The sequence below is a fragment of the Anoplopoma fimbria genome, chromosome 20, assembly GCF_027596085.1.
Source record: "Anoplopoma fimbria isolate UVic2021 breed Golden Eagle Sablefish chromosome 20, Afim_UVic_2022, whole genome shotgun sequence".
Lineage (NCBI taxonomy): Eukaryota > Metazoa > Chordata > Actinopteri > Perciformes > Anoplopomatidae > Anoplopoma > Anoplopoma fimbria.
Genome location: NC_072468.1, coordinates 9,116,680 through 9,131,621, shown reverse-complemented (window position 1 = coordinate 9,131,621; position 14,942 = coordinate 9,116,680). Strand labels below are relative to the sequence as shown.

Genomic DNA, 14,942 nt, shown 5'->3' with positions numbered 1-14,942 from the left:
TTTCCAAAAAATATTTTCTATATTCTATATTGAAAGAGATTACCTCTCAGTTATTTGATGGCACTACAGAAAGACCACACAGACATTTTTTTGTGCATACATGCATAACGTACCTTATCTGAAGTGAGAGCATGTCATAGTTATCATCCTGTTTATACAGTTAATAGTTAAACTAATGGTTAGCAGTGTGGCCTTACAGCAAGAATGTCCTGTGTTTGAATATACTGGTGGCTGTGTGTATGTTCTCCCCATGTCTGTGTGGCTTTCCACCTACAATCTTAAAATATGCAGGTTAGATTATTTGGAATCTCTAATTGCACATAAACGTGACTAGTACATTATGTAAATGCAATCAGTGTATTGTCTATCTGCATTATTTTTTGTATCACAAATACAGAAGACGGACACGGTTGTTTACTTTTCTGCTAAAAAGGCATGAATGTTATTGGTTAGCTCGTTGTCTTTGCAATCTTTTTTAACCGAGAATGGAAGGCGATGTCAGGTGAGAATTGTTTTATACAGCTACTTTCACAGTTCATCTCGCACATGAACTCAAATAAACCTGCAAATGTGCTTGATGTGAATAAATTCAATATACAATTCCTCCCTCTGGGAAGCAAACCATGTTAGTCTTAGTCCTTTTTCAGTTAAACAGGAATCCTGAAAAGCGTAATCCTTCAATCTACATAGGAAAAACAAAACACTATATATTATAGTTTGGATTTCCTCTTGTGGTAACAGTGGGGTCCATATTTTGCATCCTGGCAGACCTTTTCTTTCTGCTAATGTTTTATTTTGTTCACTAAGCTTTAAACTGCCATTGCTTATGTGAGAGAGTGTTTGATTTGATGATCATGTCTTTATTAAATCCCCAAAGTTATCTACATTCTTAAGACTTACTTTTTCCTTAATATACACAAAACTATTTGCCACAAGATTTCTCAATCAAGATAAGAGCCAAATGATTGCTTGAACATACAAGAGTTGTCAATGATGGTGTATTAAAACTTGTGAAATGACACTTAAACATGGCAATCTCCCATTGAATTTACATTTCAGATGGCAGTAAGTTGATATGCATGTATCGTTAACATCTGTCTGTACCCATGATTTTTGATTTCCCGCAGAAACTTAGTCAAGCCCACGTATCATCCTCTGAAAGCTCTGCAGCACTCTCCTTACAGCAGCAGTACTGTTATGCTAATCCCCTCTTCACCAGCGCCTTGGACTAAGGTCATTCGTTGGAGAGATTCAGTTTAGCAATCAAGACCCTGAGAAGAGCGTTTTCAATAGTCCCGTCTGTCAGCCTATATCTCTGTCTGGAGTTTGAAGGTCTAGCTGAATTGAGGTGTTGTCCTCAGTTCGAGAAGAGGGCCACAGGTCAGGGTGCTGCGTCTCCATGTGCACCATATCAGTGTCACAGATTCAATCTCCACTTCTTGCTTTAGAAAAAAAAACTTCAAGTAGTTTATGTTCCTCAGAACTTTAATCATTGCATTTCAGCCAATAATAAACAAGTAACATGCGGGTGTATAGTCTGAGACACTATTTATCAAAATGTTATACACTTTGGAACAAAGTTTTGCAATAGGACAAACGTAAACGGATTAGCCTTTGCAATATATAAAAAGATATACATAAAGATATATATTTAAATGTATAAATATATATTTATATATATGAAATATTTCACTATATATATTTAAATATTTCCGTATATATATATATATATATATATATATATATATATATGTGTATATATATATACGGAAAATCGTATAAACAGCTGATCTAAGTCTTACAGTTGGTACCACGGCAGCACCATAAAGTTAGATGTCCACAACTGTGTGTTCATGAGTTTGTGCAAAGTGTCATGTCAGTCAGGGCCCTAATATTCTGACATTCTAGACAGGATTTAAGTATTCTAAAACACAGAACACTTCACTGTAGTAAAGGGTTTAGATAAATAACCAATATTTGATGGATGTTGACATCAGCCATGCCTCTTATAGTAGCAGTCTGTAAGATCCATTATCTCCACTGTTTATGGATCCACTATGTAATAGATCTACCTCTGACTGCAGACGGCTTGGAGGTCCCAATTCATGTCAAGCTTACTTAGTTCATTGTGCAATGACTCTAGCATACAGTATCTATCTATCTATCTATCTATCTATCTATCTATCTATCTATCTGTGTGTGTGTGTGTGTGTGTGTGTGTGTGTGTGTGTGTGTGTGTGTGTGTGTGTGTGTGTGTGTGTGTGTGTGTGTGTGTGTGTGTGTGTGTGTGTGTGTGTGTGTGTGTGTGTGTGAAAACTCTCATGATTAGTGTTCTCAGTGACTGTCTGGCTGATGGGGTTGATTTGTCCGACAGTGCTGTGTGTCAGGCAGGCTCGGCGTCCACACCGGAGAACATGAGTGAAGGAGCGAATAATTGATAGTGACAAGGCGCTCCCAGCCTTAATTGCTGCTGGTGAATTAGATTACCTTTTCAAAGTGCCTTCATTAGCAGAGGGAGAGCCATACCAACGGTCCCCTGATTGGCCTCATATTGTTTTGCTGTGAACCTGCTCTGGCAGGCCATACGGATGTGTGTATGTTTTTGTTTTGAAATTGAAATTGCTCACTAATTTTCATGTACAGCTATAGTTTGATGGTGTGTACATGTGTGTGCGTCATGCACACCCAGTGTCAATAATGTCAAGTTGTCAGAGTGACACATTTAGCAGGAAGTGTTTCTCTGTTTCTATGGCCCACTGACTGCTTTCACAGTTGTAAAGGGTTGGTTCACACAAATAACAAACAACAGATTGTCTCACTTAGTTGTCTAGCCAAATAGTTTGCGTTTTATTTGTTTGGCGATATCTGCCTCTAGATTTACACCTCAGTACAGTGGGAGTGAATGGAAAATTGCAGCAAATGTGTCTCTCAACAAAAGTACGAGAAAAGACAAGATGCTTCCGTGGCTCAGCAGGTCGTCCACTAATCGCAGGGTTGGCGTCTCATTCTGTCCACATCCTTTGCCTTGCATGGTTGCCCACTGCCATCAGTGCGTGAATGTGAATGAGTATTGTAAAGACCTTTATATAGAGCGCTCTATAATTGCAGTCCACTTACCATCACTTAAATAGCCATTATCTTGGCTAAACAAAAAACTCTACAGCCAGCAAGCAGATTTAACTAGAACTGTACATGAGACTCAAACGTATACCTGAAGCTGGTATGCACCTTGGTCTTTAAAAAACGTACTGGTATGGACAATTGTGAGATGGGAACATATCCTGTTCACCCAAGTTTAGGGATGCACCGATACCGATACGTGTATTGTAACTATGCTCTGTTTGTATCAGGAAAACAACATGTTAAATGTAAAAATGTCAGCAACAAGGTTTTTGCTAGAACTGTAATGGTATTAGTAAATACTCATATCAGTACTCGGTAACTGCAAGTACTGAAATGTAAGTACCAAGTTATGTTTTTTGCTGTAATTCATCCATTACCTGCTATTAGCTCGCCAGGCTACTTGGGAGACGGACAGAGAATAAAAAATAGACATATCTTAATCATTTAGAAAATGGCTATACCTGAGTCTGACTCTTGGGGTTCAGAACTTAACTGACAATTTCAGAAGACATCCGTCAATCTATGGTCCTGAAAACGACATAAACTAGGCTACAAGGATATGGCTAGGGATTTCTTCTGGTGGCAACCTTCAATCAGGTGTGGTCAGGAGAGAGAGAGGGAGACCACCCGGCATAGCTAACTATCCGCTCACAGCCACAGGATCAGGACCACGGAGAGCGCCACCGAGCGCAGTGCCAATATTCTGTTAGTCCTCCAAAGTAAGAGACATAATGCTATTGAGCTCAAATAAATTGTGACCATTGCAAACAAAATTCCCTTCACCTGCGGTTAAATGAATCAGCAGTGGGAGGCTGACAGACGGTTGTCCATTCAGCTTGATGAACCAGGCTAACCGAGCTAAGCTGACTAGCATGCTCACGCTCCAGAATTTCCGTTCCGCCTGTAACAGTAGTAGACATAAACAGCTGTTTGGGTCAAAGAGCGTACCAAAAAGATGTTGCATACTGAACCGAATGTCCTGTGCCGAACGTATTGTGCCAATTAACGTACAGTGTCAGCCTTATGATTTTAGCATATTCCAGTGAGCGCTAAAACCAAAACCACAGCATCCAAATATCAAGAGTGCTTAAATCTTATTTTACCCGATGCAACTGTGAGAATGATGGGAAGTTAAAGCAAATAAATATTGAAGTGTCCCTTAACTGATTCCAGGAGAATTTTTTTTTTTTTTTCAGTGATATCAAAGGTCAAGGTCATCTTTGTTTATTAAAGGCTTGACACCTTAGGTCTTCAGTCACTGAGGAGATTCTGTGATCCTGCCGCCAGTAAAAAAACAAATAAAATAAACACCCTAAAAACTAGCCATAGAGTGGAGTTATCATTCCATGCAGATGGTGACATGAGCATCTTCTTTAAAAAAGGAAAAACAACACTGTCTGCCCAAACCCAAAAATCCCAAACTTAAAGTCTACCCCCTCTACATCCCCCGCAGCAACAGTTTCAGCTCCAGCCACCCTTCCTCATCCCATTTCCATATCTGTCTCCAGTCACTGCTCCATCACCAGCCCCCCAGTAACCCCTCCCCCTCCATCCCAAAAACCCAATGGCGTCCCAGTCCCTGTCACAGGCTTCATCCCTGCCCCAGCCAGCCTGCAGCTCCCCTGCTGAGTTAAATGGAGTGTGCCGGCGTCAGGGGAGACGCGTGTGTGCTCGGTTCAGCTCAGCTCAGCTGGGCTGCCAGCGATATAAACTTACTGTGCGATTATTGTCAGAGCGAGACTCCCCCCCCACCCAGGAGGTCTGCGCTGATGGGTACCATGTCACCGGGTACAGCCAGCCACGGAGGGAGGGATGAGAGAGCAAAGGAAGGATGGAAACATGGGTGAGAAAAGGACACGGGCAAGGAAGAGCAGTTCAAGAGGAAAGGGGGATCGAGGGAGAAAGGATAGAATAAGACGGAGGAATAGGAACAAGTAGGAGGGCAGAGAATCATCAAAGGAAGGAAAAAGCCAAGCTGAGCAAGGAAAGACTGATGTATACCTATCTCAGCAGACAAAGACAAGGGAAGACATACCGAGAGTGATATAAAAAAACGGGAGAAGCAGAAGAATAATGCACTGGGAAAAGAAAGAGAGGCAGCAGGGAAATCAACAGAGGGGGGGAAAGAGAGGGAGAGAGACGGGGAGGGCGGGTGGAAAAGAAAGGCACAGAGAGAGAAATTAGAGAGAAAATTTTCAAGCGGGTGATGTGTGCTGTGATTGTTTTCTCTCTCTCTCTCTCTCTCTCTCTCTCTCTCTCTCTCTCGATCTAAACGGTCGGGATGTGGCCTGTATCTGCTGGCAAGAAGGAACTCAATTTGGGACAATTTACTCTGCAGTCTCAGCCCTGATGCACCTCAGGGACAGAGAATAGAGAGAATGAATGTGAAGGGAGATAGAATCAGCAAGCCACACACACACATACACGCACACACACAACGTGCGCCTTGCACACAATTGCCGCCGAGTAGATTTCACTTAGTTAGTTCTAACTCTCCCAGGCGGTCAATACGATTTCAGTTTATAAGGCTTGGAAATGAAAAGCCCAGGATAAGGTTAGATAAACTGTGTGCTATTTGATTTCGGCCCACCTCTTGCAGAAAAAACCCACACAAGACAGATGGCCGGAGGGGATACGCTGATATCATGTTGTGCAAAGGGTCATGAGGGTGATTAAGGCGGAATACGTCATGTGTTTCGACCCTCACGGTGAACGTGTATTGGTCTCTCTGTAATGATGAAAGCTCTTATTTGATTTTCCATGAATCTCTTTGTATTCTCTGAGTTTTGGAGGGCACAATATATTGACAGATTCTTCAATAAAATGGTGCTCAACCAAGCAAATCTTGTGCTCTGTAAACCCTTCATGTCCATAAAGTGAATGGTTTTCTTTCCTGACCACAACATGTGTTTCTATGCCGACAGGTTGGCAGCCTGGAGGATGTGTACACCCTTAGAGACAGCAGGGGGCGCCCTGACAGAGCCGCCTTTGAGAGCAGACTTTCTACCGCAGTAGGGGTAAGTATTTCAACTGTACCATTAAATAAACACCCCAAAATAAAATCCTCATCGCACTTTAGGATCTAGAGAGGGGATCAAGCTGCAGGTTTCCCAAAAGAAGCTGCTCTGTGGTTTTTGTTTTTTTCTTAAAATGTTTTTTCTTGGCCTGACTCGCACTCGTCTGTGTAACACAGCGGGAAATGGATTTGTAACTACAGCAAATCAGAGCGTTCAGCTAGTTAGACGTGACTGTTTGATACATTTAACACGGCCACGTCAAGGTGAATTCACACTCTGGCATCAGTTCTGATTTTACACAGCATGTATATGCAAATGGAAGTTCATTTGGCTGGCGTTGCTGTTTTAATCAGGGTCTAGTGTTGATTAGCGCGAAGGATAAAAAAAAAAAAAAAAAAAGACCCCAAAAAAAAAACAGAGCCATGTGGTGAGTAATGGCTAAAAGTTGTTTACCTTGATCGTGTAGCTTTATGACCCCCCCCCTCCCTCCCTTTGCCACCTTCAACAAGCCGTTCTGCATCACCCTCCGAGCGCACAATGCAGCCTGCTCACGGGGCTTTCGTTGCCAGGGAAACCGTCACCCACGGAGACATCCCGTGACAGCACAGGGTGAGGGAGGAGGAGGGATGGGAAGAAGGGTCAGAGATGCAGCTTTGGCCCCGTCCGTTCTCCGGGGTGCACCAGACCTCTGGCCCTTCAGTGACACACACACACAAACAAAAACCCACAAAGCAAAAGCACGTTCATACGCAGAGAAAGACACGCATGCATGCACCAAAACACGGCAGCTAGAGGAAGAAACGGACAGCGAATAAAAGAGAGAGAGAAGATTCCCAACTTTCCGATTCAGAGTTATCGTCTGAATCAGTGTGCGTGTGATTAATTGAAGTAATTTATTCACAATCTCCAGTGACTCCATGTATGGTTCATGATTTCATTAGACTGTAACTTTAATTACTTTTCTAGCATCGCAACTTTAGGTGAAAATGAATTTGCACGCCCAAAATGTCCCACATTTCGTAATGAGTCTTAAATTGAATGGATTGCACAAATGATGTTTTGGGATGATGAACAATTGCATACTTAGACATTGCATCTCCTAACAAGGTGCTGTTGCATCCTTAAAAAGCTATGCATTAAAGTCTCTGTGTTGGCTAAATTCTCTTATGTAAACTTATTGTTTTTAGCTTAGTGGCTAACTTGAAACCAACAGGAAACCTTTTTATTTGTTTAAATAGATCCCATCCTTTTATTTTAGCTTGAAAACAGTCAATATTATGATAGGTATATGGAACATATATTTATGGTGGGTTATGTGTTGCCAAACACAATTACTGTGTGTTGGCTACAGCAGCTGGCCTGCTGCCAAAGCCTCAGCTATAATCCACCCACCTCTGACCAGGTCTCTGTCTATACAGAGCCGTGTGCTGCTTTCCACTCTGCATCACTGTACTTTGCATTGCTCAGCAGGTGGGTTACATTATAGAGCTCGCTAATTACTGCAGCGGGCGAGGTTAAGTGAGCCGTAAGGTTGAGGAGTTAATGGAGTTAATGTTAGTTTAAACTGCCTTCTGAGGTGAAAACAGAACTAGTTAGAGTAACATGGTAACATACTAATCTTTGTACCACGCAGACTATGTTAAGTTAGCTACTCTTTAAAGTTAATTTGTTCAAATAGAGGTTTGACTTACTTTTGTAGCAAAAGCATTATAAGATGGAGTTCTCATGCTCTAGATGTAGTGGAACCGAACTGTGTGAGTGTTGTTTTTTGTCATAGTTCTCCGTGAAGTTTTGAATTTAAAACAAGTTTGTTTAAACTTTCCCAACTGGCACATTTTTTTTTTAAAATCATGTCTTTGGAACATCTGGAGAGACCTCCAGGTTACATCTACATTATTTTTATTTAGCAACCACAGGAGGATATAAGACAAAGTCAAACAGTGTCTTTGCTGACTGGAAATTCGTCTTTCTTTCTTGAAGCGGATTTTCTGTTGAAATTATGAAATGATTTTGATTGTAACTTTACAATACAGTTAAGTGAACAGCAGCCATGTACACAACTCTTCATCTACTTTTATTCCAATAATACAGTAATTAGAGATGGGCATGGTTACTCGATCTCAGGGAGTCTCATTTGCCAGCAGTGTTAGCATGCCCCGTTGTGGCGCCACCAGGGCAGAAGCATTCAAATGACACCTCCATCTTGTCCTCACCGTAGACTATAGGCTAGTTTCACAGAACGTTTATCCCAGAAACGGCATGACACACACATACTTTAAAGATTTTGAAAAATACAAGTACTGTAGTAAATATACTGTCCAAACTGACTGTGCTGTGTATGGCTTTTTAATTTCATCAGTTTGCGAGATTGTCCCCCATTATTAAAAAAAAAAACTATTTCCACTCAAGGTCCACTTACTTGCTTGTTCTAGAGCTTTCGTCTGCGATGGACATTCATCATCAGCAAATGAAGTTTAATCCTACACATCTTGAAACGATGCAGAATAATGTGAAGCCTCAATATCTACAGTTCCACAACAACTGAGAATGTAAATGTTTCAGTTGAACTGATGAATATGACTGTGTTCCATAACAGAGGAATAATGAGCACCCTTCATGAATCAGTGCAATCGGCAACAGCTGCATCAACTGCTGCAGCTCATATCAAACACTGTCTGAGTTAGAGTGGTCCATGGGAATGAGGCTCTGAGGCCCATATGTGGAGAGCTGGACTATAACAACATTGGTTACAGCAGGGACACACACACCCACAGTTGTGTGTCCATCACCTTAGAGGACATTACTTTGACTTCTATTCCGCTACTTTCCTAATCCTAATCTAAACCTAGCATTAGGCTAACCTTAAACCAACCCTTTACCCATAAAATGTAATGATGTACGTTATGGGGACTTGCATTGTGTCCCCCAAAAAGGAGGGCGAGTCCCCACAATGTAGCTGTGTAAACAGATGTATGTCCCCACAACATGCCGACACACACACACACACACACACACACACACACACACACACACACACACACACACACACACACACACACACACACACACACACACACACACCTACAAACTGCAGTATATTCCATAAGCCAGAATCTAATGTAGCTGTGTAAACAGATGTATGTCCCCACAACATGCCGACACACACACACACACACACACACACACACACACACACACACACACACACACACACACACACACACACACACACACACACACACACACACACACACACACACACACATAAGTGGAGGTCCATGGAGGTTTCTAAGAGGAAGAGGAGGTTTTGCCACCATGTAATCCCAGTCGATTCAGCCCTCTGTCAGCAAAGCAACAATCAGCTATTGTTTTAATCGCCCTGCTAATGACACAATTAGCAAGGCTGTGGAAAAAAACAGCTCCACACAAACACGTTAGGACTCGGAGGCAACACACAGCTAAAGCCACAAGGCGCCACATGCACATGTACGCAGCTAACAAACAGCTCACATACATTTTGAATTTAAAAGACACAAAGCACGACAGGCACTCAAACACGATGATAAGACATGTATACAGGAATATATTCACATGGTCAACCACCAGAGAGGTAACATATGGTCGCAGTATGACAGGAGATAATAACACCCAAGTCTCTCTGTCTCTCGGCCCGTACCTTGTTTACTTCAGGCTCCACCTCCCCTCATGACCCTCTTTCCAACTATCCTAACTATGGTACCTCATTCTCAAACACACAGACATGTCTCGGACTGAACTCTACACTGACCTTTTACAAAATGTCTTGCATACTAACCCCCTGCCAGCTCCTGACATACACTCACTGGTCCCTGCTGGTGCGTTACAAACTCAATACACACATACGGACAACCACTGTTCCAGTCCTCTGATATGTTTTTCTCTCTTTGTCTTAACGTCTGTCTGGCTAGTCTTAGCTGCAGCCGCGTTGAAGTGGTGCCTTATTGTTAAATACTCTAGCATCAACGAGGCTCTTAGCAGTGAGAAGTCAAAGACAAAAGAACACAGTTATGTAAGGAGACGCCAGTTTTTCCTGCAGAAGATGTCAAGGTCGAGTCAGCAGAATTTTATAGAAAATTACCTTCAAGCGACACTACAGTTGCCTGTTACTTACTGTAGCTATATGGTGATGATAAAGAAAAAATAGAAAGCGAGTTTGACGTGAAGATGTTCCCTTGAGAGTGTGTTATGTTTCTCTAGCCTCAGGAGAGTAGGGTTGACTTGAATGTAGCCGTCAGACTGTGGTCTGTATCACCCATGCTATGTCCTCCTACAGGAAGGGTGCTGATAGCAGCCCTTCTGGCTCTCGATGTGAGCTATTTAGGTTTTTTAAGACATTTTGACTTGTCATAGTTGGGAAAACATAGGGGTTACTAACAATTTTAAAGATGGCTAAGTTCTCATTTTCCCAGTAAGCCCTGGCGGTAAACCAGCAAGCACCATGCCAGGAGACTGGAACTGAAGCAGCCAAAACTCAGCCATTGTTGATGTTATTGGTAGCTTCTTTGCTTTTCCTAAAGGGTCTATGTCTCGTCTCCTAGGTGTCTTTCATTGGTGGCTTATTGCAAGTCAGACCTGTCCCCATTTATGATGTCACTTCTGACCCTCTGGTCTTTTCCCACACAGGTTCTGATCTACTAAATGTACAGATCTCGTTTAAAGTAGGCTTTTTGTCAATGACCTGAAGCAGAGTTGTTGCATTGTCCAATTAGCCAACAAGCCAGCATCACTATATTTAATGTGTTCATACTGCTTTGCTAAATTTGCATAGTTTGGAAGTCTTGTTTAACTCGAGTTAATTCTGTGCAGTTACTTTTATATTTGCTCCACTTTGTTGATCCAACTTGGTTTTTGAACACCTGTTCTTTTGTTCAGTGTTTGATGATCGGTCCTGAAAGCTCTTTGTGTGTGTTTGAACGTTTGTTACAGAGAAGGAGATTCAACCCCTCTGAGACAAAAATTACTCACTGAAGGTTTATTGTCTTCATATTGCCATTGACTTGCCTAGATTTAGGTTATACATGAGTTCTTTCAATGTACTTACTTTTAATGATCAATTTTAAATGCAATATACTACATTGTCTTATTCATTGTCCATTCAGCATCTCAAAGAAAACAGGTGGTGAGCTGCAAAACATTATTAAGCTAGTCTTTCTCTCTCTCTCTCTCTCTCTCTCTCTCTCTCTCTCTCTCTCTCTCTCTCTCTCTCTCTCTCTCTCTCTCTCTCTCTCCCCCTCTCCCACAATCCCCCTTCTATCCACACAGGATAGAAAATACATATCCCTCAATGGATGCTAACTGCTGAAGCATTTGTGTGCTTTCCACTCCTTATTTTTCATTCTCTTTCTTTTTTGTATTTTTTTTTTCTTGTGTTTTTTTTTTTTTTTTTTTTTTTTTTTTTTAAAGACTCCAGTCACATCCGCAATCCCGCGGCCCTATAAGGAGCTTTCACGCTTTTTGGTTTGCTTTAGATGTTTAATACCCCCTCTCTTTTGTGTCAGGGAGCCGGAGAGGCGTTAAGAAGCGCTGATAAACCCCACTTAGATCCCTTCCTGGCCCGTCACCCCGGCCTGCCGGGCCGCTTTAGCAGGGAACTGATCTGTGACGGCCTGCCACTCAAACTGAGCACTTCTGAAGGCTGACACAATGGAGTGAGCAACACACCAGAGGGCCCGGGGTGGGTGGGTTGGTGGGTGGGGGCAGGGAGAAGGAGGGAGGGTGAGGCGGAGGAGGGAGACGAGGCCTAGAGGTTCCCTAAAAGAAAGGCTAGAGGAGGGGCCAAAGTGTATCTCCCTCTAATCTTTGTCCTCTCTCCTAATGTATGCTATTTCTCCCCCTTTACTCTTACTGCTCGCTACTGTAGAGCCCACACATTTTTTTTACGTGCCTCTGTGTTAGTTTCACTGTTCATCTTGTTGTCGGTCACACACACACACACACACACACACACACACACACACACACACACACACACACACACACACACACACACACACACACACACACACACACACACACACACACACACACACAACCCCCTCTCTCTCTCTTTTCTCTCTCTCTCTGTCCCTGTGGTCGGGGCTATCAGCCTGGCAGCTAGAGATGAGAGATGCAGTGAAGAGGCATAGAGTGGGTAGGTGGGGTGGGGATGGTTGGAGTGGGATTGAAGTCCAGATAGGGATCAGCGGTGCGTCAGGGTCTGGGGTGCTGCCTTGGTTATGTGGTGCGTTCACTGCCGTGTGGCATTGCGGGTCCGGCCAGGGCCAGGCCTGTGGACCGACCAAGCCTCAGGAGGCCCAGCGTTGTGATTGACAGGCGGCGGGAGGGGGTGGTGTGGGTTGGGGTGTAGGCGGGGGGGCAAGTGGCCACTGCCGCTGCCATCGCCATCACTTTCCCAGGGGGCCGTGGGTGGGTAGCGAAGCCCAAAATGTCAGCGCTGATATCTGTGCAGCTCTGCTCGTATCACACTGCTGCAGCTGCCTGCCATCCGCCGCATCCACTCATTCATATAGAGACATGGGAGTATTATGTGCACACACACACTCTTCCAGACCCACACCTTTCTCTCTGTGTTTCCTCACCACCTTCCTCAATCAATCACGTCTGTTCTATAGAGCTATATCTGTGAACACACACACACACTTTTACTCCCTCCATCTTACTGTCTTTCTTCTCCTCCACCTCCACACATTCACATTGTGCCTCCGTCAGTTCTAGCTCAGCCGTTCAATCATGTTCCACAGCGCTTTTCTTCCTCGCTGCTGGAAAACCTTTTTTTTTCAAAGTCAGGTTTATTTATTTTTTATAGTCCTACCTTTCTCTTTATTTCACTGATTTCAAACATGGTTCTCTCGGTCAGTCTATTTTTCTATTCAACCAGGCTTTTATTTTGAAAGGAAAAATGTCAGCTACTTTTGCATTTGATGCTGAAGTTGCACCGGTTTACTTTGTATGTGTTGGGCAGCCAGTGAAAGAAGTTCTGTTTGTAGCATATGCATTTGTGTTTGGTGATGTCATTGTGTGTGTGTGTTTGTGTGGTTTTATCTGTACTTTATCTCCGTGTGTGTCTGTATGTGTGTGCATGCTGCCTATATGTCACAGCTGGATGATGAATGCGCTGACAGTGGAGGGGTCAGTGTCACAGACAGTGTGGTCAATTGCCCCTCGTCCCCCGAGTCTAACCTTGAGCAACACTCCCTAAAGAGTCTCAATCTGCCATTAAGGCCCACGCCTATACACACGCGCGCACACACTTATGCACGCACACACACACTTACACACGTACACACAGACATTCCCCAGTGAGTGTGTGCCATTAGTAGCTGGCAGGGCCTGGTTTGACAGAGAGCGATTAGCTCCCTATCATGTGTATTGATCACCGTGTCCTGGCTGCTCTTCCAGAGGAGGGGCTGGAGGGATTTTACAAGGTAGTTGGGGCACACACGCACACACACACACACACACACACACACACACACACACACACACACACACACACACACACACACACACACACACACACACACACACACACACACACATATGCAGTTACATCCTTATAATCTGTGTGCATGTGCGTGTCTTAGTTCTGATGTATATAAACTACAAACAAATACAATATAATATGTTGCACTGTGCAATTTGTGTCATTTATAGAAAGAAGCAGTGTTTTCCCAGTTTCTGGGCAGCATTAGTATATTATATTAGTATACATTTTGGGAAAACAAAGAAATTATAATAGGGTAGGCATAATAGCTACAAATGATACATTTTTGCAGGCAAATTAACAGGATAAACAAAGCACTGCAGACTACAAGTCTGGAATGCACTAGCGTCTTGGTGAAATTGTTAACTAATTACATAACTGGATCTTTGTCAGAACATGTACCTTTTAATATATTGAATTTCATTTCAGTTTGGATTCCTTCATGGACAGCAACTGTGACCCAAGCCCACCAATACATGGGGTGTGGAAAAAAACATCTGATGGAAACATATAACACTTGGATGATATGAATCAATATAAAACTTTTGTATATATGATTGAGTTTCATTTTTTTTTTTTTTACAAATGTTTTGTCATATGTAAATGAAGCACAAATGAAACGTTTAAAGTGTATGTGCATTGAAATTGGACATTGTATACTAGTGATGAGGTCTCACTGGGCTGCACTGGCTGGATGATGTCACTATGCTACTGATGGCGTTTGTGTCAGCTTTATGACATTTACATGAATGTATGTGCGGATATTAAGTTGGTCATGAAAGGTGATTTAGTATTTTATCTTTTCCTAATAATTACTTTTGCAGAAGTTTATATTTGTATTTGTATGTTTTTCCGTATGTGCATACTGTGGTGCTATTGTTTATATAAAAAGTACTTTACTATGAAGGTACACTACTGTTTCATTCCTTAAATAATGACTATTTTAAAAGAGATAAAAACAATATAATTCAGATACCATTTAATTAATATCATTTTTAATAGTTTTTGCCATTTATTCCCCCAAATACCCTTCAATTTAATATTTGTTTTCCAGTCCAGAAAAGCGCAAGTGACTCTCGATGCAATTGGGCTCTTGATATTTTGGTAGCCTTATATCTTTAAGCCCTCTGCAGTCTACTCAGTGCTTGGGGTTGAATAGGCTTTAACTGTGATTTGTCATTCCTTAGTATGTACAGCTGATCCAAGTCAATAATGCTAACCCTTGACTAACCTTCTATTTCTGTTGTGACATTTGAAGAATAGCTTTGCTAGACAGCTGT

The 14,942-nt window shown here is 42.5% G+C and overlaps 1 protein-coding gene across 1 annotated transcript in view; it reads left to right on the top strand.

Moving 5' to 3' along the window:
- The window catches only part of LOC129109234 (neuroendocrine convertase 2-like), a 162,069-nt gene that overhangs the window by 14,547 nt on the left and 132,580 nt on the right, over positions 1–14,942 (top strand). The window contains 1 exon segment of the mRNA XM_054621256.1: positions 6,048–6,140. Coding sequence (XP_054477231.1) covers positions 6,048–6,140 — 93 coding nt within the window.